At 42.5% G+C, this 24,941-nt stretch overlaps 2 protein-coding genes across 2 annotated transcripts; both read left to right on the top strand.

The window, feature by feature from the left end:
* The first annotated feature begins 1,492 nt into the window (after positions 1-1,492).
* Positions 1,493-4,970, top strand: LOC136460059 (NADH--cytochrome b5 reductase 1-like). Its single transcript, XM_066459897.1, has 9 exons — positions 1,493-1,748; positions 2,643-2,784; positions 2,868-2,958; positions 3,054-3,131; positions 3,327-3,407; positions 3,507-3,596; positions 4,187-4,252; positions 4,569-4,655; positions 4,748-4,970. The coding sequence occupies exons 1-9, from the start codon at positions 1,637-1,639 to the stop codon at positions 4,838-4,840; spliced, it is 840 nt and encodes a 279-aa protein (XP_066315994.1). The 5' UTR covers positions 1,493-1,636; the 3' UTR covers positions 4,841-4,970.
* A 14,807-nt stretch (positions 4,971-19,777) lies between these two features.
* Positions 19,778-22,747, top strand: LOC136460058 (cysteine synthase-like). Its single transcript, XM_066459895.1, has 10 exons — positions 19,778-20,068; positions 20,332-20,441; positions 20,520-20,577; positions 20,659-20,922; positions 21,039-21,176; positions 21,655-21,706; positions 21,830-21,879; positions 21,992-22,051; positions 22,165-22,245; positions 22,321-22,747. Exons 1-10 carry the CDS (start codon positions 19,811-19,813, stop codon positions 22,408-22,410), a joined length of 1,161 nt encoding a protein of 386 aa, XP_066315992.1. The 5' UTR covers positions 19,778-19,810; the 3' UTR covers positions 22,411-22,747.
* Positions 22,748-24,941: the final 2,194 nt, after the last annotated feature.

Here is a 24,941-nt window from a genome sequence, read left to right as displayed (position 1 = left end):
TATCCGAATACCCCATGTGACATCCGATTAGACACCTCTTAAACTTTAGTCCCTGCATTCAAACACCCCCTAAACTACTTCGGCATTGTAGATGTGGATTTTTTTTGTATAAACTTTTGCCAAAATTAAAGAAGTTTGATTTAGACAAATCTATAGTGAACTACTTCATTCATTCTAAATTATAAGTCATTTTAGCCTTTCTAGATATATTATATTGTTTTTATTATGTATCTAGACATAGCATATATTTAAATGCATAGAAAAAGCTATTTATCTAAAAAAAATTAAAATATCTTATAATTTAGAATGAATGGAGTATAATTTAGAATATGGGGATCATAGTCTAGTCCAATACATATTACCTCCACATTTTAATGTGTACGATGTATTAAATTTAATGGTGTGGAGGTTATACCATCAATCCCAACTAGATTTCGAAGCGGTATACGTTTCCTGAGTGGATCGGTGACTAGTGTGTGCTACATTTCATCCTTCACTCTAGGAGCTTCATTGGGGCCATAGAGGCCATGGCCCCTCCTCATTTTTTGTAATTCTATAAAGGATGCTACAGTATCTCAGTATATTTTGCAAATGAAGTTTTTTTTGGGGGAATGCAAATGAAGCTTTAGGTTAGCCACTTGTACGCTCCCTAAAATATGAATATTCTAATATTGGCTCCCTCTAAATTTAACCTCAAGCTCCGCTACTGATTGAGTCACTAGTTTTCGAAAATAATTATTTTGGGACCGAGTCACCAGTTTTCAATCGTATTTGAAGATTTTATTTCATAAAAAAAGCCTCACCTGGCTGCAACTGCGAGCCTGCGACTGCTTCCCGCTGTCACCGACTGCTCACCAACCCGCGCGCCGCGGCACGGCACGGCATTGCTGTGCCATCGCCGTGGGCTGTGGCGGTGTGGCGTGCTCCAGACCACCGATCTGCCGTGGCTGGTCCGCGATCCGACCACAGGAATGGGGAAAACAACTTTCTCGAGTCACCTACCGCGTCTTCAGTCGTCACTTCGTCAGGCCACAATGCGACATGCAACCATCTGATGAGTATCTGAAAGGTTGTTGGGACCCGATGCTTCAAAATTGACGCTGAACCAGTGATTGGTGTCAGAGTAGGGATCTACCCCCAAGTCCCCAACTGTAGATCATATATGTACTACTCCCATCACCGTATCCGTATGCACTGGCGTGACTCGTGAGCGAATGCACTGCGAAATGCTGCCGTTCAGATCTCGACTTACAATTCTGAGGCCTCGTGTGAATGTAGTTGTTGTTCTAGTAAGGATGGGATGACCATCGAAGCGAGTTAAATTTGAGATGAGTATTTTTTACTGCTACAGACTACAGTGCAGTGCTACTTCAATTAAAAAAAAACATGAAAGTATACAGCAATGTATGGACTCTGCAGTTTCAACGAGGGCAAAACGGGAAAGAGGAAAACCTTGTGATCTCCGTCTGCAGCCATCTACCCTGCTCCTCCATTTTCTGATCTTCCTCCCCGAACCCGCTGACACCGAGCTACCTACCCCCCCGCGCCGCCTCTAAAATCCCCCCGCGGCCCAACCAAAGTACCAAACCCGCCCACGGATTGCTAGTAGTGGTACCGAGGGAGGCCGCACGCAGACATGGATTTCCTGCAGGGGCAAAGCATCGAGACCACAGTGGCCGTCGCCGTCGCCGTCGTCGCCATCGCCGCGGGCGGCGCCTTCCTCCTCCTCCGATCCAGGAAGCCCAAGGGTATGGAGTATGGACATATATACACACACTACCATTCTAGTTGTGCGGATGCGTGATGCCTCTGTTTCGTGTAAGATCTGGTTGCCAATGGGCTCCGCGCTTTCATTAGCTCCAGTGGAATTAGTGTGCTAGTTCAGTTATTTCGGAAAGTTACTGGGGAAGGGGTTTCAGTGCGTCATACAGTATAGTTTTTTTAATTATTATTTGGACTCCATCTGTAGAGTTTCTACTTGCAGCCTCCAAGGTAGTAGTTCTTGGGATAAACAAAAAACGAGACAGAAGTTTATACCCATGGATTCATGCTCGTAGTTGTTGTAGGCTGTCAATCAATTATACTCCCTCCGTCCCAAAAAGAGTGTCGTTTTTTACTTCTAGACATCTTGTTTGTCCATCTGTCTTATTCAAAATATTTATTTAAATATCATCTATTTTGTTATGACTTATTTTTATCATTAGAGATACTTTAATAATGATTTATTTATTTTATAATTTATACAAAATTTTTGAATAAGACGAATGGTCAAATATGATGTCTGAAAGTAAAAAACATCATTCTTTTTGGGACGGAGGGAGTAGTTAAGTTTAACCTGCTTTCACGTTTTGGTAAATGGTCTTTGTTATTACCTGTGTAGTTGGAAATGTCTGCTATTGTTGATTTTATTGGTTCTGATGTGATTTTAGTGACCGAGAGCCTTATTCTCTGCAATATGGTTGTAGTTTCATTTGTTTATTCATGCTTCTGAACCATCTACAAGTATTAATTGTTGGCAGTACATGGTAATTTACATTTTTTGTTTATCACCCAAAAATTATTTGTGCTTAAGTTTGCTTCTGCAACTCAAGATTAATGCATTATAGCTCAATTTGATTGTTGTGCTGTTGTTTTGACATTAGGCTGCTTGGATCCTGAGAACTTCAGGAAGTTCAAACTTGTTGAAAAGAAGCAAATAAGTCATAATGTTGCCAGGTTCAAATTCGCTCTTCCAACTCCGACTTCTGTATTGGGCCTTCCAATCGGTCAACATATCAGTTGCAGGTTTTTTATTCTGCCTTTTCCGTAAATTTTGCTTTTACATAATTTCTTTTTAACTATATTTGTGTTCCCTTGTTTTTATGCAGAGGACAGGACGCTACTGGTGAAGAAGTTATCAAGCCATATACCCCTACTACATTGGATTCTGATCTTGGATATTTCGAGCTTGTCATAAAGGTAAATATTTAGATCGATTTTCCTTGTTTGGATACTTTTTGTGCTTTGCACTCATATGTTGACTCACCAGTTCTTCAATCCTTTTTATCATGCAGATGTATCCTCAAGGGAGAATGTCCCATCATTTCCGCGAGATGAAAGTTGGTGATTATTTGTCCGTGAAGGGACCTAAGGTGATCATCATGTTGTGAGCTGCTGATGTAGTCAGCTTAGGTTTCTTTTGTGGTCACAAAAAAGCACTGGTTACTTTGAGCGCTGAGGTGAATTCAAATGGATTTTCCTCAAACCCTATGAAGCGCCTCACAATTTCTGTATCATGCACATTTGCCTTCAGTTAGGAGGTTAATATGACTTCTTCTCTGATATAGGGCCGTTTCAAGTACCAAGTTGGCCAAGTGAGGGCATTTGGAATGCTGGCTGGTGGATCAGGCATTACTCCAATGTTCCAGGTAACAATGAATCCTGAGTTGTATATTGCGATAGATCATGCTACAAAACACTTCGTTTTCAAATGATCAGTGATCTTATTTTTGTTTCTGCTACCACAGGTTGCCAGAGCAATCCTTGAGAACCCTAATGACAACACCAAGGTTCACTTAATTTATGCTAATGTCACATATGAAGACATTCTTCTGAAGGTAGAATTTTCAATTGCGATGGTTGTGATACAGTCAATTTAAATAACATAATATATGGTATTTTTCTTGTTGATGTGGTGGTTAGCATTTCATCAACCGTTCCTTCTGTGGTGTATATGATTTAGTTGACTGTTGTGGATATGTTTACTATTCTATATGCACACTAATTTTTGTTGCTCATGAGAACCAGTGACATTCAGTTTACTAATGTTCTCTTTCTGCTCTACCTAGCATATTTTCAGCATAATTTTAAGTTATTATCTAACTCATGCAAATTGTTGTGCACAAAATAGCAGTGAGTTATACACTTGAATTTAGCAGCCAAAGCTTATCCTTTAACACATAACTTTCTGAAAATTTTCTTCAGATGTATGTAAAATGATATAATAGCAGCAACATACTGACTTTAATAGCAGCAACACATGCTTAAGAAAATGTTTCCATTGCCAGATAATGTTATACTGATATAGGATTCTTTACACTGTTATTATGGATTCTTATCTTTTATCTGTCAGATTGATTTACACATGCTCTTTATGATGGACTGCCATACTGACTTTAATAATTTGTATTCAATTCAATTCACGCAGGATGAGCTGGACAGCATGGCCAAAACCTATCCTGGTCGCTTTAAGATCTACTACGTGTTGAATCAGGTTTGTGCTACATTCTTTAGAAGTTTGATGATATTACTGTATCAACATTCTTGATTTTGTGTGTAGGAATACATTAGTTTTTTTTTAAAAAAAAAAGCAGTGGCCTCCACTGTTTCAAACTCTCCATTTTTTTTTGAAACTTTTAGAAATGTCTGCAGAATTCCTGTTATAACTAAAACAATATCTGAATATACTTCCTTGCTATGTTGTTCTTTATTTTCTAAAGTTATTATGCTGAGAAATCTGCTTTACATTCTACTAATTAGTGCATTGTTTCCAAAGACATCTGACATACGCTGTGTTTTTACATATGCAGCCTCCTGAGAACTGGAACGGTGGTGTTGGGTTTGTGTCGAAGGAAATGATCCAATCGCATTGTCCAGCGCCTGCTGAGGACATTCAGGTGAATCTTGAGTCTTATTGTTTCTTTTTTCAGTTCACTATGAGGATTGATCGTATCTAACCTGGACGCTTACATGTGTTTACCTATTTCAGATCCTGAGATGTGGTCCTCCTCCGATGAACAAGGCCATGGTTGCACACCTTGACGGGCTCAACTACACAAAGGAGATGCAGTTCCAGTTCTAAGCAACGTAAAGTTTGCAAATAATAACTAGTGACCAGCATGGTTCTTCGGTCACAGGAATGCTGCCTGACTCTGTTCGTTAGCTGATATCAGGAATTCAGGATTACATGATAATTAGTTGTGCGCCAGCAATTTTTGCAATCTCTATTTTTGAGGTTACATGATATCTACCTCAACAGAAATCCACATTGGCAGAGACAACATTGTAATGTGCAACCTCTTCTCTATCTTACGAAAGCAGGGCCAAGCTCGGTCACCTGATTGGGCCACGTAGCCCTTTTTTTCTTAGCCATCGGATTTTGATCGAACCATCGAAAAGCGAGCACATGAGCTAGCGTTTCCCGTGCCTTCGCGTTCCTCCTTCCCGTCCCTGCAGACTGCAGCCGCCGCCTCCCTCCGCCTTCGCCGGGCTGTCGAGGCAGATCAGGTGGCTGCTGATCATTGTTCGCTTAAACGGTCGTTTAGTCCAAAACATCATGTAAACGCTATACAGTGGTGTGCCGTTTTCGTTTAATCACCCGTTTATCCTGTTTAATTGGCCGTTTAGCCTGTTTAATGGGACATTTTGTCCGAATAATGGCTAAACGGTAGGTGACCGACCGTTTAGCGTTTAGGAAAACACTGCTGCTGATAGGGAGGCGGCTCTCCGCTTCGCCGCCCTCCACCTCCTTGCCTCGGCGTGCCTGGCTAGCCCGCTTTGATCTCCGCCGTCACGTGGCGCATCTCGTCCCTACCCGAAGAGAGCAAACCCCTGTCACGGTGACGAGCCATGGCGGCCAGCCCTTGGCGCAGCTCGAGTTCGAGGATCACTGCTGGACGTATTGCCCCCGTGCCTCCACCTATGTGACGGCCGGTGATTCATATCATGTCGGGCGTCGTAAGCACGGCGCCTCCCATGGGTCACGCTCGCTGACTCTTCGACGAAGTGCCAAGCACGCCATGGAACAGCCCTACTGTATGCGTTGTGGATAGCCACGGCGAGCTATGCACTGTGCGTGCTGTGCTGCAGCCTTTGCGTCGCGTGGCTGGCGTATCCCGGGGTCTCGTGCTAGCCATGAACGGATCGCCAGGTCCAAGCGTTAGCCTTATAGCTGTTGGGTAAGACAATATGTGCTCATAACATTACCTTGCAACTTGCATTTATTTTGTCAAGTTAGTTATTCGACATTGTCAACAGTGCAATTTGATTTAGACATTACATGTCTCAGTGTAGCAGAAGCAATGTGTGCTGTACCCGTAATCCTGTATGGTCAAAGGCCATTGCTAAGCCTGGCATGACTTGTTTTCTGGTTGCTTGGACACATAGTTTGACCAACCATTAGATTTGGTATAATATCGCCAGCTTGAAGTTGGCATAAATGAAAATAGCATACTTGAAATCAAAGCCTTTTAGAGAAGGTATTCAGAACAACAAAATGCAGCCTTGCAAGACCTGCAGTTCAGATCCAAAGATTGCACTTACGAGGATAATATGATGGATTGCAAAATTTTTAGAAAAGAACACTTCTGCAGCTGCAACCAAGAGATCCTTTCACTAAAAAGGTTAGCTAAAAAATTAACGTTTTCTATTTCTCAATGTAATATGATTAGCTCCCGTAATTGGGTGACCATTTCTGGTATTACAGAAGGTCAAACTTGGTGTTATCGAGCTTATAGAGTGCAGGTTTAGAATGCAACCTGATGCTAATACTTATAAATGCAACAAACAAGGCTGTTCATTCGCTTAGGTTGTTTGGAGGTAAATTCATTTTACACATACATACATATGCAAGTATTAGACTATTAGTTATAAGATATTAATCTTGATCAACCATTTACTGTAATTAACAGGTACAAGGTACCATTCCTTGGTATACTGATAAAACTTACAGACTTGAGTTTATGTTACTTGAAAACAATGGAACAAAATTGATTAGATAGACTTGAGTTTATGTTATTTGAAAACAATGGAACAAATTTGATTAGAAAAACTGTTGAAAACCTTCACAAGCAGTACAGACCACATCTATTCTTCTGCTACAAGCTCTCTTTTGGTGAAGAGCTTGACTTGGCAAGTTTAGCAGGATCTTTTCCTGCATTTAGACCCTGTTGTAAATTGAGATTTATGCAGGGGCGGAGCTACAGGGTATGCCAGCAGATCCAACATATACTGGAGTATATATATTGTATTTAAAAAAAAACAAAAACAAAAGAACACTTATCTCTAGGCTGGAGAACTGAAAATGAACGCAACGCTAGCAGCCCAGCTTTGCTACTTTTCTCTAGGGTTCAGGGCCATGCGCCCAGAGTCACACGGATGAGAGATCCAGGACCCAGGTCCTGTCGTGGTGACACATTGGCAAGTCCTGACAACTAACGCGGTGACGCCTTGGCTTCTAGGATCCAACGCACCATCTGCCCTCATCCATTCATCTACCGCAAGTTTGGAGCTAGGGAGCTCGGTTGTTGCCTGCTAGCTGCGCGTGCATGACTAACAAGCAAAGACGACTGTCTGAGACACCAAGACGTAATTCAGTCTTTGCCCTTTTCTCTTCTTTTTCATGTAGAAAAATCTTGTCTACTTTCATTGCTAACAACATTGAGTCATCCCTACGTTACAAGTTTTACCACTGCTACTGAATTACTATTATCAAATCATGTTCCAAATTTAACTATTATTACCGAATTACGTTGCCAATTTTACTACCGTTACCAAATTGCTAAATGATTTGCCAAATTATATAGAAATTTTTTTGGACGGCATACCCCGAGGTAAATTCCTAGATTCGCCACTGGATTTATGTATATTAAGAGGTCTATCATAAACTTTGATCATACGACGTCTTCCTCAATCTATAGCATAGTACTCCTTTGCTACCAGCTTCGATCTTTTCTAGCAGTATAAACAACCAAAATGAGCTTTTAATGTTTAGAAATCAAGCAGGCCTTGATGGAGTAACATGATTGATGCAGAAATACTACATATATAGGCCCCGTTCGCGTGCCCTTAAACTCGGCTTGATCCGCTTCTTTTTTCATTCGAAACAATGTTTTCTTTTCATAAATTCCTCTAGAATTCCTCCAAGTAAACGGGGCCATAGAGTTGGTCAGAAAGATATTGTGATACATGTGTATACATAGAAAGAGAGTTTAAGTTAAACTATGCTAATAACTTTCGCACCTGGTTTCCTGAACCATTGCTCTTGCTTTTTACTATAGATATCTGAAAGAGACCTTTAGTTAAGCTATATATACTTACAACTTACAAAAAACACTTGTTCACTTATGAACTTGTTGATTTCATACTGTACATTTCTTCTAAGGGCCAGTTTGGTTGCCGAAATTTTTGGCAAAACGACACGGTAGCGTTTTCGTTATTATTTGGCAATTAGTATTCAATCATAGTTTAATTAGGCTTAAAAGATTCGTCTTGTGGATTTCGTCTAAACTGTGTAATTAGTTTTATTTTTTATTTATATTTAATACTTCATACATGCGTTAAAGATTCGATGTGACGAGGAATCTTGAAAAATTTGGCATTTTAGAGGGAACTAAACAGGGCCTAACTACGTGAGTCCAGAAGTAGTGTGGTGAGGAGCCTTAAGTCGGTTGTGCCAAAAGCCGGCTCCAAACATTCCCTGAAAATGGTACTCACAGTACAGTCGGACCATGTGCTCATGTAACGCAATGGCCTTCAAAGAAAAAAAAAAACCTGGCCCAGCTCAAATGGACATGCCTGTAGAGGTGATGTAGAAAATATAGCTTTGATAACTAGGTATATTGTTTTCGCTCTTTAAGAGAGACATGGTTGTTTAATTTTATTTTATTCCGTATTTTATGGAGAAAATAAATATGAGGTCCTGAGCTTAGCCGAGAACATGTACAGTAAGAATAGGGACGAGAACTCTATATAGGATTCCAGAAGAATCTGATTGAACAACATAACAACACAAACAATGATGCATCTGGTACAGATGGCCTGGTCTACGTGTGCTATGGCGCGGCTTTGCCGCGCGTTTTTTCTAGTTAGATGCTATAAAAAATGTCTCACTATCACCGGTTAGCAATGCAAAGAATTACTTTTGGGTTCATTTGTTTTTTAAATTAGACAGTACAACATTGACGTTGACAACATACATGCACATTTACTCCTATGAACACATGCATGTAAACCCTACGAGCACCTCCGAAGGATTGAATCTGCAGATCTCAAGATTCACGAAGTCACCACAAACGTCTCGCTATGGGTGGGGACGTTGTTTATCATTAAAGCATAGCGTTGTTAAATCTTAGAATAAATCCATAAAAACACGAGCATCCGTGCCGAGTCGAGGAATACCCAAGTGGGCAGGTTCTATCACAAGAAACCCGATCAAATATGATCAGTTCACTACTTTTGGGTTCATATATAGCGCAAAAGCAAACATTTTGGTTATGCAATTACCTGAACGCGTGATGTGGTTTGGGAATAGCTCTTCTTAATAGGACTAAACATTTTGGTTATGCAGTTACCTTAGATCACTGAAGTAGCCGTTAGCAGGACAATTTTGAGACACAGAGTTGAGAGCATCTCCAAGAGTTTCCTACTTTTTTCTCCTAAAAACTTATAGTTTGGCAACTCTTAAAAAGATTTGAGGAGAAAAAAAGAAGGTCATCTCCAAGAGTTTCTAATAAATGACATCTAAAAAATTAAATTTAGGGCCCATATGAATTATGTTGCGGCTTTTTTTCTTTTTCATGCATCTTCCTCCTCTCACTTCCGGGCGGACCCCACATGTCATAGACAACTGAAAGCTCTAGTTTGGTTTTGGTTAATTGATGAAACCCTAAGTGCTAACCTAGTTTATCAAAGTGATCATGAGATAAGTAGCACTACTCCAAGTGATGAAGCAATGACAAAGATCATGACAATGGTGATGACATGGTTATGATCAAAGGCTTGAACTTGGAAAAGAAGAAAGAGAAAAACAAAAGGCTCAAGGCAAAGGTATAAAATATAGGAGCCATTTTGTTTTAGTGATCAAGACACTTAGTGAGTGTGATCATGTTTAGGATAGATAGCCGTACTATTAAGAGGAGTGAAACTCGTATCGAAATACGGTTATCAAAGTGCCACTAGATGCTCTAATTCATTGCATATGCATTTAGGATCTAGTGGAGTGCTAACACCCTTAGAAATATTTGTGAAAATATGCTAACACATGTGCACAAGGTGATAAACTTGGTGGTTGGCACATTTGAGCAAGGGTGAATGAGATAGAGATAATAGAGGGCCAGTCTTGCTGTTTTACAACTGACCGGACGCTGATCTCAGGGAGACCGGCGCGTCCGATCAGGCGTGGCAGTGATACCCTGGCGTCGGTCATGTGACCGAACGCTAGGCCTCTGACTGACCGGACGCTGGAAGGCAGTGTCCGGTCAGAGCTGACGTAGCTGCACAGTAATCAGGATGACTGACCGGACGCTGGCTGTGTCCGGTCAAGTTTTTCCGTCTTTGGGAGCTTACTGGAAATGATCGGGCGTTGAGGGTTCAGCGTCCGGTCACTTGTGGCGGAGCGTCCGGTCAACTGTCGACCGTTGAGATCAGACGACTCCTGTTGAACGCAGGATGACACGTGGCTGCCATCGGGCGACCGGACGCTGAGCCCTGCGTCCGGTCAGTAGGACCGGAGCGTCCGGTCACCCCGATCAGTATCCAGTGAAGGGGTACAATGGCTCTATTTCATGGGGGCTTCTATTTAAACCCCATGACTGGCTCAAGCTCACTCTCTTGCATATTTTCATTGACATAACAACCTTGTGAGCTTAGCCAAAGCACTCACACTCATCTCTATCATTGATCCATCATCTTTGTGAGATTAGGAGAAAATCCAAGTGTATTGCTTGAGTTATTGCATCTAGAGGCACTTGGTATTCGTATTGTGCTGCGGATTTCGCTTGTTACTCTTGGTGGTTGCCACCACCTAGACGACTTGGTGCAGCGGCGGAGGATCGGCATGAGTTGGTGATTGTTCGTAGCCGCCTTCGGCGATTGTGAGGGGAGTTGTACCTTCTCCAGTGGAGTGCCGAAAGATAACTCTAGTAAATTGCTCGTGTCATTGAGTTATCTCACTTGTGGGGAGGTTCTTGCAATGTCCAATCGTGTGGACGAGGTTTGTGACACATCTCTTAGCCGCCGAACCACCAAGTGTTGGTCGACACAACGAGGACGTAGCGTGTTGGCAAGCACGTGAACCTCGGAAGAAAATTGGTTGTCTCGTGTCATTTGTATTCTCCCGGTGATTGGCATAATCTTCATCTTGTGATTGGTTTATTCCTCTATACGACGGTATAATCATCCTACTCACTCATTTACATTCTTGCAAACTAGTTATAGCAAGCTCTTTAGTGTAATTAGATTTGAGAGCTTGCTTTGTTTTTTAGTTCACCTAGTGGAGCTCTTTAGAGTAGCAAATTTGAGAGCACTTAGTGAGTAGTGACTTTACAAGTTGTGTGCCTAGTAATCATTGTAACTAGAATTATTGGATAGGTGGCTTGCAACCCTTGTAGAGCTAGAGCAAGTTTGCATTTCGCTATTTGTCATACTAATCAAATTGCTCTAGTTGATTTATAGATTTTTAAATAGGCTATTCACCCCCCTCTAGCCATATTAGGACCTTTCAAGTGGTATCAAAGCCATGGTTACCATTTGATTGAAGGCTTAACAACCTCGGTATCAAATTATGGCTCAAGTTGTGTTCAACCATATGGGGGACAAACCACCGTTCTTTGATGACACATGCTATGATTATTAGAAGAGGAAAAATGAGGATGTATCTTGGTTCAATCAATGATCAAGTATGGGAAGTGACTAAAAATGACTATGCTATCATTGATCCCGATGATCCCACCAACCAAGACAAGATCAACAAGCAATGCAATACAATGGCTCTCAACACCATCTACAATGCCATTGATTCCAAGGTGTTTGAGCAAATCAAGGATTGTGAAAGAGCAAATGAGATGTGGAAGAGATTGAAAGAAATATATGAGGGCACACCGGCGGTGAAGAGTGCCAAGTTGTATATCCTCAAGGACAAGTTGACAAGTTTTAAGATGAAGGATGATGAGAGCATATCGGAGATGTTCCATCGATTGTAAGTCATTGTCAATGATTTGAAGGTATTGGGAGAGAAGATGAAGGATGATGATGTCTCTCATCGTTTCTTGATATGCCTACCTTTAAGATTTGAGATGTTGAGATTGCTCATCATAAGAGGAGGATTAAAGGAGGTTACCCTCAACCAAGTACTAGGTGATGACATGACACAAGAGACATACTGTGTGGAAAGGGAGGGGGATGACAAGGATGAGAAGAATGAAGAAGAGGACAAAAAGAAGAAGAGTATAGCATTCAAGGCTAGATCATCATCATCCAAGAACAAGGGCAAGTCCAAGAAAGAATCAAGTGACTGATGATGATCTTAGTGACATTGATGATGAAGCCATGGCCCTATTTGTGCGCAAGATGGGTAAATTCATGAAAAAGAAAGGGCTATGGTGTAAGAAAGAGAAGAGATCATACCAAGAGCAAAGAGTATGTGAGAAGATGCTATAATTGCAAGAGCCCCGATCATAGTTGTAGCAAATTATCCTTACAATAGTGACTAATGATGAAGATGAGAAGAAGAAGCATAAGAAAGATAAAAATGAAAGAAGGAAAGGAGAAGAGAATGACCTTCCAAAAGAAGAAGAAGGGTGGAGGATTTGTAGTCACTTGGGATAGTGATGGTTCCTCGGATGGTGATAGCTCTAGTGATGATGACAAGAAATCTATCAAGAGAGCACTAGCAAGCATCAGCCATCAACAAGAAGCTCTCCATCTTCGACACTCCATCGACATGCCTCATGGCAAAGCCTACCAAGGTAAAATATGATGAGAGTGATGATGATGAATGTGAAAATGACTCTTGTAGGAATAATAATGATGATGATGAAGATGAGGAGTACACCAAGGAGGAGCTCTTAGATATGTGTGAGCAAGTGCACGCTTGCAATAAGATGAAGAGAAAGGAGTGCAAAGAATTGCACAAGAAAGTAAAACTTCTTGAGCAATCTTTTAATGAGCTCAATGCTACTTATGAGAGGCTAATGGAAGCCCATGAGGAAGCTTGGCAAAGCTCACTCTAAGCTTGAAAAGGCTCACTCCTCTCTCATTGAGCAAGTCAAAGTGGAGGAAGCCAAGAAGGAGCAAGTGATCATATCATGTGATGTGGGACTAACATGTGATCTTATTGATGAATCTATTTTTGTTGCTCCCACTAATACTTCTTGTAGCACTATCCCTTCTACTTCACCTCTGAGTGATAGTCTCACTTATGAAACCTCACTAATGGTGGAAAATAAGACCCTCAAGAAGAGGTGAATGAGCTCACTCGTACCTTAGGCAATGCCTATGATGGAAAAGCCCGCTTGCTAAAGTGCTTGGGTAGCCAAAGATTTTCTCTCAATAAAAAGAGATTAGGCTATACCCCTAAGAAAGGCAAGGCAGGCCTTTAGTCACTTCCAAAGCTAGCTTTGTGAAGACAATGATCGGTTTTGTAATAGATACAAGCAAGTTGGGCATATAGAGCAAAATTGCAAGACTAACTAAGAACAAGCTACCTAATATATCCTCAATCAAATTTGATTCTTGTTACATGTTTTATAAGGGTGCCAATAGGTGTGAATGATAAGTTCATTGGTACACCAATTGTGGGTTCCAAAGAAGAAGGTCATTTGGGTACCAAAGACCTTGGTGACTAACCTACAAGGACCCAAGCAAGTTTATGTACCTAAAAGAATTGATCTTCTTTTGTAGGTAAATTATAAAGCCGAAGGAAGATATTAGGTGCTTGATAGTGGATGCACACAATACATGACCGGTGATCCAAGAATATTCAATTCAATCAATGAAAATAAGAGCAATGGGTTTGATAGTATCATATTTGGTGACAATAGGAAAATGCAAGATCAAAGGTCTTGGTAAGATTGTAATATCCAATGACGAGCATTTCTAATGTGCTACTAGTAGAGAGCTTAACTTCAACCTTTTATCGGTAGCTCAATTATGTGATCTTGGTTTTAGGTGCATATTTGATGTGGATGATGTAGAGATCATAAGTGTAGATGGCTCTAACTTGATATTCAAATGATTTAGATATGAGAATCTATACTTGGTTGATTTTAATACTAGAGAAGCTCAGTTGTCAACATGTTTGATCACAAAATCTAGCATGGGTTGGTTGTGGCATAGAAGGCTTGGTCATGTTGGAATGAAACAATTGAACAAGTTAATTAAGCATGACTTAGTTAGAGGCTTGAAAGATGTCACTTTTGAGAAAGATAAGCTATGTAGTGCATGTCAAATCAGGAAAACAAGTTGGTAACACACATCCTAAGAAAAAGCATAATGAGCACATCTAAGGCATTTGAGTTGATGCACATAGACTTATTTGGACCAACCACATACACTAGCATTGGTGGAAAATAAATATGGATTTGTGATTGTGGATGATTTTACTAGATACACATGGATCTTCTTTCTTGGTGACAAGAGTAATGTGTTTGCAACATTCAAATCATTTGTTAAGGGCATTCACAATGAGTTTGAAAACAACTATCAAGAAAGTTAGAAGTGCCAATGGTAGTGGTCCTGTTCGCTGGTCTGAAACTTGGCTGAAACTGGCTGAAAACACTGTTCCGGTTGAATTATTATGAGAGGAAAATACTGTTCTGACTGAAAAAAGAAACTGAACAAGCCAAATATGGTGTAAGCCAAACAGGGCCAGTGAATTTAAGAACACTAGAATTGATGAGTTGTGTGATAATTTTGGAATTAAACATCAATTCTCGGCCAAGTATACTCCTCAATCAAATAGGTTAGTTGAAAGAAAGAATAGAACCTTAATTGATATGGCAAGATCAATGTTGAGTGAGTACAATGTGAGTCATTCATTTTAGGCCGAAGCAATCAACACGGCTTGCTACTATAGCAACCGACTCTATTGTCACCCCATGATGGAGAAGACACCTTATGAGCTATTAAATGGAAGAAAGCCAAACATAGCATACTTTTAGGTATTTGGTTGTAAATGCTATATATTGAAGAAAGACACTAGATTGAGCAAGTTTGAAAAGAAATATGATGAAGGTTTTTTGTTTGGTTACTCCACTACTAGCAAGGCTTATAGAGTTTGGAATTTGACTAGTGGTACTCTTAAGGAAGTTCATAATGTGAAGTTTGATGAAACAAATGGTTCCCAAGAGGAAGATGAAAATCTAGATGATGTGAAAGGAACTCAATTGGTTAAGGCAATGAGAAACATAGACATTGGTGAGTTAAGGCCTAGAGAGGTGATTGACGTTGAAGATAATAAGAATCAAGTGCTCTCTAACTCTAATGTGCAAGCTAGTAGTTCTCATGATCAAATCCAAGCAAGCACTAATGATGGCAATGTGCAAGATCAACAAGTGGCTAGTTCATCATCTCAACCAAGTGATCAATCAAATGCTAGCAATCAAGTGCAAGTGCTTCAACCAATCAATGTTGCAAGAGATCATCCATTAGACACTATCATTGGTGATATTTCAAGAGGTGTGCAAACAAGATGAAGATTAGCTTTATTTTGTGAGCATTTCTTATTTTGGGAGAGAATCCAAGTGCATTGCTTGAGTGATTGCATCTAGAGGCACTTGGTATTCGTGTTGTGCTGCGGATTTCGCTTGTTATTCTTGGTGGTTGCCTACCACCTAGATGGCTTGGTGCAGCGATGGAGGATCGGCACTGAGTTGGTGATTGTTCGTGGCCACCTTCGGCGATTATGAGGAGAGTTGTACCTTCCCCGACGGAGTGCCGAAAGGTAACTCTAGTAAATTTCTCGTGTCATTGAGTTATCTCACTTGTGGGAAGGTTCTTGCGGTGTCCTAATCATGTGGACTGAGGTTTGTGAAACACCTCTTAGCCGCCGAACCACCAAGTGTTGGTCGATACAACGAGGACGTAGCGTGTTGGCAAGCACGTGAACCTCAGGAGAAAATTGTTGGATAGGTGGCTTGCAACCCTTATAGAGCTAGAGCAAGTTTGCATTTCGCTATTTGTCATACTAATCAAATTGCTCTAGTTGATTTGTAGATTTTTAAATAGGCTATTCACTCCCTCTAGCCATATTAGGACCTTTCAACAGCAACATGCATCTTCCTCCTCTCGATAGTAGGGATGCCGCACTCACCCGCTGGGGCAGGCCGTGCTCGCCCACTGGGGCTAGCCGTGCCGCGCTCGTTGGCCGGGGCTGGCCTGTGCCGAGCTCACCGGTCGGGGCTGGCCGTGCCGTGCTCTCCAACCGAGCCGCGTCGGCCTGGGAGGCTGTGGGGGCGGAGTGGAGGCGCGTCGTGTGGGCGGCGGCCAGGGTTCATCGGAGGTGGAGGGGCAACGGGGCCACGGAGGTCAGGCGAGGGCGTGCAGGAGGCAGCAGGCTTCGCCGGAGATGAAGGGGCAGCGGGCCACGGTGTCCTCTATGCTGGATCTGCCGTCGCGCCTGCCGCCCGGGCTAGGGCCTGAGTCCCGAGTGATTCGCCGCGTCCGCGCCAACCGTGGCTGCCCGTGCTCGTTGGCTAGGGCTCCCGCGCTCACTGGCAGCGAAGGAGGAAGGGAAGGAGCGAGGAAGGGAACGCTGGTCGTCTGCCAGTGCCATTGGAGCCACATCCGCGTGACCGGAGCAGGCGCCGCCACCGAGATAAGACACGCCCCCGCTTGGGATAGGACCATGTCGCCATCGAGGATGGGGGCAGAGATGCCCAGCAGCCGACAGGGGAGGATCCGGAGGGAGTAGCGACATGCGAGAGGCAAAGAAAACCAAGCGAGAGTCGAAGGATACGCGCAAGGCTGCGGCGCGTAAAGTTATGAGGATGAGGGGGATTTTTCCAACTCCTAAAATATTAGGAGACTAGGTAGCGTGCCCGTATAGTTGCTATGGGATAACTAACAATTTATACTAAAAACACACGGATCGCACGATAAGATAACAATACTAGTAAAAATTAAATACCAACATTAAAGTAACATTTAATCCAAAAAGCAAAGTTTATGAATTTAATACAGTCATGGAGTGCGCGGCGTCGTAGGCTCATAAACTCTACTTTATAGACCTTTTCGTGATGCGGCTAAGATAATGTTTTATATTGACAGGAAGAAATCTCTGATATCCATTTCTTTCATTGTAATCCATTTATCTGGACAATGTTTAAGGTGAGGGCACGGTTACAGTTTTTAGTAGCTTTTGCGATATTATCTGAAGCTATGAGATGATTGATGTCTTACAATGATCCTTTCATTAATTTAGTTTTCTATCTATGTTTAATTGTTTATTCAGTCTATTTTATAGGCACGTCGGTAGATAATGGATGATAAAATTCAAGCATCCATAATTTATCTCTTTGACTTTGAGCATGAGTTTTGTTTTTATTTTTTAATTGATATATTGTCCTTTTGTTTTTACCGTAGAGTTAGCACGGACATACATAAAAAACGAAGATGTCTTTGCACTGCAGAAATCTTTCAAGAAGATCATACATAGATTATTCTTGTATTGAATATTATATATATACAATCACCTAAATATTCTAATTAAACTATAAAATTTTGAATTAGGATATGAGGTAAGACATGCAAATAGATATTTTAAAACTACTTGTAGAGTCCAAAGAACTTAATAAATAAATCATTCTGGAGGCCATGCAAATTCTCTCTAATCTTTCATTTGGTATAGTTAGTGTTATCATAGTACCCGCATGTATTCATGTGAAATAAATCGTGGACAAAACGTGGACATTTTTTGTGTGATATTCCAACATGGGTCCATCGTCCTGCCAATATCCTTCTAAAAAAGCAAACTTCGTAAAATTAACACGGTCACGAAGAGCACGACGTTGTAAGCTCACCGACTCTACTATATAGACCTTTCTAAATTTTTGTTGACTCAGATAATTAACAAATAAGCAATATCCCGTCATATTTTTGTTGACTATTCATTATGTTTTTTTAAGAAAACATGTGATGGAGAGACATTGTTGGTTTTTAACTTTTTTTATATCATCACTAATCCAACTGAAGAGAGAGGACCATAATTTTTTTAAGAAAACAATGTCTATGAATTGTCACATTCTCATAAAACTGAACTGGTTGTCATCTTTCTATTTTTGCTAGTAAAATTATCTAAACTTTATATGTATAATCCTGAAAACTGAACTACTTGTGATCTTTCTATTTTTGCCAGTAAAATTATCTGAGCTTCATATTTATAACCTGGACTCAACATGGCCATGCCAAGACATAAAAAGCTACCTTAGTTACAATATCATTATATTAAGCTCAATAACATGGCAACTGATTGTGCTCTGCATCAAGCATCAGTGTATCAATACCATCCATTAACTCATCCTATAGAGTTTACAAATGTAAGACATGGCAATAAATTACAACAATTTAGGGACAAGTTCAGTGAGAAATCCCTCTTTTTCAAGGTTTAACTTCATGAACGAGATTGGTACAGACAAATGGCTAACTATGCTAAAAAAACAATGACATCCAATGTGCAGGCACACAATATCGAAAAAAATAGATGATTAACTATATAACAAGAACGTCTGCAGCATCATGAACTATGGTTGTGTAACATCATGAACAGCGAGCGATGGAGGACGGACGACGTTAATCAGTCTACATATGCGAAGACGACGGCTCGGGTGCACGACTCAGGTGGCGTCGAGGTAGCGGCGCGGTAGCCGAGGACGACGGCTCGGGTGCATGGCGCGGGCGAACGGCGAGGACTACGACGCGGACGTCGTGGAGACGGCTGGTGTTTCCAGGTGCACGATGCGGGCGAACGGCGAGGACGACGGCGCGACGTCGTGGAGGCGGCAGTGTACGTGGTGTACGGGGAGGATGACGGCGCGGGACGCACAGACCAGACGATGGAGCAGGTCGTGGAGGAGAGATCGCACGGGGAAGGGAGATCGCACGAGGAGGTGATCTTGCGGCTGACCTTGCGGCGATCGATGATGTAGCCACAGGTGTGCATCCACTGGTAGACAGACGGTGGATGATCCATTATTGTTGCTTCTCCACTACACGACGAGGAAGAAATAGGGGTGGCTCGAATCGTGCAGGGGCTTGAGGAATAGGGCACATGACGATCGTCTCCGTGCAACGACCAGTGACACGCTTGAGTCCTACCAAGAAGACGCGTTCGATCGTGCCGCGACGAGCGACAATGGTCTTTCGTGTTTGTAGCGCATGCAAATCAGGATCAAGAATTTTATATTTGTGGCACGAGGGCGGTATGATCGAGAGTGAGACGTAGGTGATCGTTTTTCTTGTTTAAGGCAATTAGGGTCAAGATTTTCCGTGTTTGTAGCGCATACAAATTAGGGTCAAGACTTTTCGTATTTGTAGCACATGCAAATCAGGGTCAAGACTTTGCGCGTTTTCTTTGCACCAAAGGACGCAGCATGCAGGAGATATCGTGGGATCGTAGGCGTGGGTAGACGGACGAACCAAAATAAATGTCGCACTAAAAAATGTCCATATTTTGTTCTTTTTAGTTGTAGGAGATTGTATTAGGAATTGTTAGAGATGGATTTTTTTTGTGGATCTTTCTAAAAACTTAGGATTAGAAGGAGGCTTAGGGATTTGCTCTGACATTTGTGAACGGTGATTTGCAAATTCTGCTAACGGGCCAATTCTCAAGCGGATCCCGGAGGGCAGGCGCTTCAGAATCCACGATCCAGGTATCCAGCCAATGAGCCATCCCCCAGTAGACCAGTCCAGGAGCTCACGCGGAGCAGAAACTGGGCTGGAGGACCCGATCCGCAACCCAGTCCCTTCTCCCCTTATCCTGAAAACTACTCCCCTGTCCTCCCTAAACCCCCCGGGCAGCCGACAAACAAGCACACAGCACGAGCGAAGAGACGCGGCCATGGCGATGGCTCCGCCGCCCGCCTGCTCGCTCTTCCTCCGAGTCGCCGCCGCTGCGCCCAGTTCCGTCACCTCCAGCTCCGTTTTGAGACCGCGTGGCCCTGTGCTTGGTCTCCTCCCTTCCCCGCGTCCCGCTTCCGCCCGCCGCCACCTCACCGCGGCATGGTCATCGAGGGCCGCGGCCTCCGCTTCTGTCGAAATACAGGATGACTACGCGGATGAGATGGACGCGGTGAACATTGCGCAGGATGTCACCCAGGTGCATGGTCGCTTCCCGTCCTTACCTTCCCCCACCCTCCACACCCCCTATAGTGATTTGGGTATGCGGAACTGATGACTATATGCGTTCTAGTGTTTTCACCGATTATGACTCAGAATCGTTGAATTTCTTTGTAAAATAGGACATTTTCTACTTTTCATTAGCTAGCAACTGTATAGGGGATAGTTGGCAAAAGTCCTTTTCTTTTTCGTTTCAGTATGACCAGTTGCATCTCTGATAAAATGTTTATGTCCTGTTAACAGCTAATTGGGAAAACACCAATGGTGTATCTCAATAGTGTTGCTGACGGTTGTGTCGCTAGTATTGCTGCAAAGCTCGAGTACATGGGACCTTGCCGAAGTGTCAAAGATAGGTACACTTTTGTGCTGGCGCATGATTTCATGCCCCATGATGCAATTATGTCTGTGTTAACTCATGGGTATGTTTACAGGATTGGATTAAGTATGATTAATGATGCTGAAGAGAAGGGTTTAATTTCGCCAGATAAGGTTTATATACCATTCTCATATTATTAGCAATATTATCACGACCAACGTTGTAATATATGCAGATGGTTTCTACCTGTGCAGACCATTTTGGTAGAACCAACAACTGGAAATACTGGTGTAGCCATTGCTTCTGTGGCTGCAGCAAGAGGATACAAGTTGATAGCAACTATGCCTTCATCATTAGATGTCGAGAGACACATTCTTCTGCGTGCATTTGGAGCAGAGATTGTGTTAACTGATCCTACCAAAGGACTAAAAGGAGCTTTTGACAAAGCTGAGGAAATAGTTTTAAAAACACCAAATGCGTATATGTTTCAGCAGTTCAACAATGAGGCAAATAGTGAGGTTGACATTCAAGCTTTATCTTTCACTCATATGATCTGTATTGCAGCAAATGCAAAGTTCATTTGCTTTCTTTTTTCTTTAAAGATCTATTGAGAAACCACTTGGGTAAATTACAGATCCACTTTCAAACCACAGGCCCAGAAATATGGGAAGACACGTTGGGTTCTGTTGATATACTTGTTGCAAGCATAGGAACAGGCGGCACCATTACTGGCACTGGGCGCTACTTGAAAAGGATGAACAAAGATATTAAGGTTCCTACTTTTGCCTGGATTGATTCTTGAATGAGTTTTGCATTAAAGGGATTGCCTTGTATTTTATTAGCTTAGCGATTATGTGTATCTTGTTCAATGCTGTTGTGCTTAATCTTATTCCTTTTTGAAGTGCTTAAAGCTTTCGTATCAAACTAAAGTTCAAGGCCTTGCTTGTAGTAAGCCTATCTACGTCGCCATTAACTATGCTTCTTTAGGATATGTGCAAATTAGTTATTTTTGTGAGAACATAGCGAGTTTTAGCAAAAGGATAGTAGCAACATCATTCTGTTCTCAGATTTTTTTTTTTTTCATTCTAAAGTTGTTCAACTCTCACAATTTCTATTTTGAGAATACAGTTGATTTCTGCAAGGCTGATGTCCATATGTATGAAATTTATCTGGCCTAATTTTCATGTCACTGTTTGGTTTCGTTTGTATAATTTTCCTCCTATCATTTCAGGTTATTGGGGTCATTTCAGGTTATTGGGGTAGAACCTGCTGAAACTAGTGTGATTTCTGGTGATAACCCTGGTAATGCATTAACTGCTTAGCCCCTTTGTAATAAGCAATTCAACATGCTTGGAAACAAAAGCTTGTTGAATATCTTTTCCTTGTCACTGACATATACTGTTGGTTCGTGCCAATAAACAACAGGTTACATTCCAAGTATATTAGATGTCCAGTTGATTGATGAGGTTGTGAAGGTCTGTAATGCTAACTTTAGAACCACTTTTATGTCAAGCAGATTTTCTTGGTAGTTTTATATTTTTTTCAGTCTGATGAGTTAATTAGTGATTATCATTGTTGCCTTTGCAGGTTAGCACAGCAGAAGCCGTTGATTCTGCAAGGGAACTTGCACTAAAAGAGGGCTTGCTGGTGAGTAGTGCACTGCAAAATGAATTGCCTTTGAGTTTTCTTTTAGTTATTACAATAGCATCTCCAATTTCGTTGCTATGTGATTTGTGATTCATTCACGGGTTTGTTTGCAGGTTGGTATTTCCTCCGGTGCTGCAGCAATTGCTGCTATTAATGTTGCCAAAAGACCTGAAAATGCCGGAAAGCTGATTGCGGTGCGAGCATGCTAATTTCATTTATATGGCATTTTGCCATGATTCAGACAATTTACCAGTCACGTGGGTCTGCAGGTCATTTTCCCCAGCTTTGGGGAGAGATACATCTCCAGCATTCTATTCCGTCCGATATATGACTCTGTTCGAAGAATGAGGAAGAGATAGCGAGCCTTGTACAATTTCAAGCGCATTGCCCGTCCCTTCTCTACACCTGACAGGCTTCCATGATATGATAAACATGAAACAGTGAAGACCCTGATTGATTGCAACAAGCAGGGTCTGAAGTTTTGAAACGCTCCCAGCACTAATACTAGACCTTTGAAGCTGCACAGAATTTTGTCAAGTGAGCTGCAGGCCTGCAGCTTGGTTCTAGGAGTGCCTCATGTTTAGAACCTGCTTGTACAATCCTGGCGAAACATGCAGAATTGGGTGCCGCAGTTAGCTTAGACTCTTTCTTTCAGTAGTCTAGGACCGGGTACAAACCGTTTGTAACCTGATACGAACTTGAGCTGATCTTAGCGTCCAACTATCTGCAATTTCTTTTTGGATTTTGAATTTTGATTGATTGTTTCATCTTTTATTTGGCATCTGCTTTACTAATTAGTATTTGCTGAGCCTAACACTGAGGATCTACAATTTTCTTCTCTCTTTTTCGTCTCTGCAAAAGATCAACGGTCGAGTTTGCAAGACACGAGGATTATGACAGAGCTCGAGCTAAAAGGAGCCTGAGCGTTTCCGGTAGAACAGGTGAAAGGTCCTTGTTTGGTTTTGGTAATTGAGTGACAACCTAGGTGGACTAATTGTGTTTATGTGAGATACACAGGTGATTAGTCCACAGGTACATGTGTGTGAGCAACATATGCCATGAAGGTGAAAATAGCTTGGAGATGTTGTAAAGCTCACACATGTGATGATGAAGGAGCTTAAATGCACATGAGACATGACATTGAGTCATGTGATCAAGGTGGAGAAGATCAAGACAAGACTTGGCTTGATGGACCGGTTGCAAGCGTGAAGGGCAAGTCAAAGGCTTTGGAGTGATGGATCGCGTGGCGGTGAAGCTTGAGCAAGACTTGGCGTCGATGGACGATGGCAACGGTGAAGAGTAAGTAGAGTCAAGATCGATGAACCAATATGATCATGTGATGATATGAAGTGGATCATATCATTGTTGATCGTGTTGGTGCATGTGTTGCATCGATATTGAAGGAGATGGAATGGAATGCGCAAGGTAAAGATATAACCTAGGGCATTTCATTTCACCGGTCATAGGTGTGTAGAGAAGTTTATGACCGGGTTTAGGATAGATGGCCGTACTATCAAGAGGGGCAAACTTGTTTGCATATCGGTCATCTAGTGCCACTCGAGTGATCTAACTTTGCATTGTCGCTAGGATCGAGTGGCGTGGCAAGTTGAGTGGCTAACATCCTTTGGAAAATGATTGTGAAAATGCTAACACACATACACATAGTGATGTACACTTGGTGGTGTTGGCACATTTACAAAGGAGGTGGTGTTTGTAGGGGTGAGATGGGTTTGGGTCCCTCTCGGCGGGATTCGGCGCTTTCGGGAAAATGAAATGTCTATTTTCTATTGCGCCGGATGCAAATTCTGGTGGTTAGCTCATTGGAGCAAGGGTGAAGAAGTAAGAAGTGAAAACGAGTTGGTCGCGAAGATGCTGGCGTCGGTCAACTGACCGGACGCTGGATCTGAATGCACCGGACGCTGGAAGGCTGCGTCCGGTCAGGCTGACGTACGGTGACGCAGTAGCTGGAGTGTGACCGGACGCTGGCTGTGTCCAATCGCGTTCGACCGGACGCGTCCGGTCATGCTCGGGAGCTTACTGGAAACGACCGGACGCTGGGGGTTCAGCGTCCGGTCAGTTGAGTGCTGCTGCGTCCGGTCAAGTCAAGTGACCATTGGAACCGGGACACGTGGTCGTCTGCGAGCGACCGGACGCTGAGGTCCAGCGTCCGGTCAACACGACCGGAGCGTCCGGTCGGCCCGACCGTTGTCTAGTGAAGGGGTAACGGCTAGTTTAGCCCTTAGGGCTATAAATAGAAGTGGCCCTCGGCCATAGCTGGTGTTGAGCACCTTGGGGGACTTTGTGTCCATGCTTGAGAGTGCTTAGGAGCCCTCCATCTCACACATACTTGATAGCGATCATTCGATTGTGTGAGTGAGCGATTCTAGTGCGATTGCATCGTGAGGTTGCATCGAGTGGCACTAGGTGATCGAGTTGCAAGCCGGTGGTGCTTGTTACTCTTGGAGGTTGCCACCTCCTAGACGGCTTGGTGGTGGTCTCCGTCGAAGCGCGCAAGAAGCTTGTGCGGCGCTCCGGAGAAGTGCTTGTGAGGGGCATTGTGCTCGCCCCGCGGGAGCCGCGAAGAGCAACTTTAGTAAAGTGTGTCATTGAGCTACCCTCACTCAAGGGGTAGGTTCTTGCGGCGCCCGACGTGCGGGCTTAGCGGGTGATGCTAATTAGCCGTCGAACCACCAAGTGAGCGGTTGACACAACGGGGACTAGCGTGTTGGCAAACACGTGAACCTCGGGAGAAAAATCATCGTGTCAACCTTGTTCTTCCCGTTGGTTTGCATCCCTATTACACAAGCTTGTCATTACTTTTATACATATTAAGCTTGTGTAGTTGCTCTTGTAATTAGATAGCTTGAGAAGCTTGCTAATTACCTTCTTG

This window comes from Miscanthus floridulus, chromosome 6 (genome assembly GCF_019320115.1).
Source record: "Miscanthus floridulus cultivar M001 chromosome 6, ASM1932011v1, whole genome shotgun sequence".
NCBI lineage: Eukaryota > Viridiplantae > Streptophyta > Magnoliopsida > Poales > Poaceae > Miscanthus > Miscanthus floridulus.
This window is presented reverse-complemented; position numbering and strand designations above follow the sequence as displayed.

What these genes read in the sequence shown, in the direction of transcription:
- LOC136460059 (XM_066459897.1), top strand. Translation starts at nt 1,637, where the DNA reads ATGGATTTCCTGCAGGGGCAAAGCATCGAGACCACAGTGGCCGTCGCC. An exon ending in TCTACTACGTGTTGAATCAG is followed by an intron (nt 4,253 to 4,568) that starts GTTTGTGCTACA and finishes TTACATATGCAG; the next exon opens with CCTCCTGAGAACTGGAACGG. An exon ending in CGCCTGCTGAGGACATTCAG is followed by an intron (nt 4,656 to 4,747) that starts GTGAATCTTGAG and finishes TACCTATTTCAG; the next exon opens with ATCCTGAGATGTGGTCCTCC.
- LOC136460058 (XM_066459895.1), top strand. Translation starts at nt 19,811, where the DNA reads ATGGCGATGGCTCCGCCGCCCGCCTGCTCGCTCTTCCTCCGAGTCGCC. An exon ending in TTGCGCAGGATGTCACCCAG is followed by an intron (nt 20,069 to 20,331) that starts GTGCATGGTCGC and finishes TCCTGTTAACAG; the next exon opens with CTAATTGGGAAAACACCAAT. An exon ending in GATTTCTGGTGATAACCCTG is followed by an intron (nt 21,707 to 21,829) that starts GTAATGCATTAA and finishes AATAAACAACAG; the next exon opens with GTTACATTCCAAGTATATTA.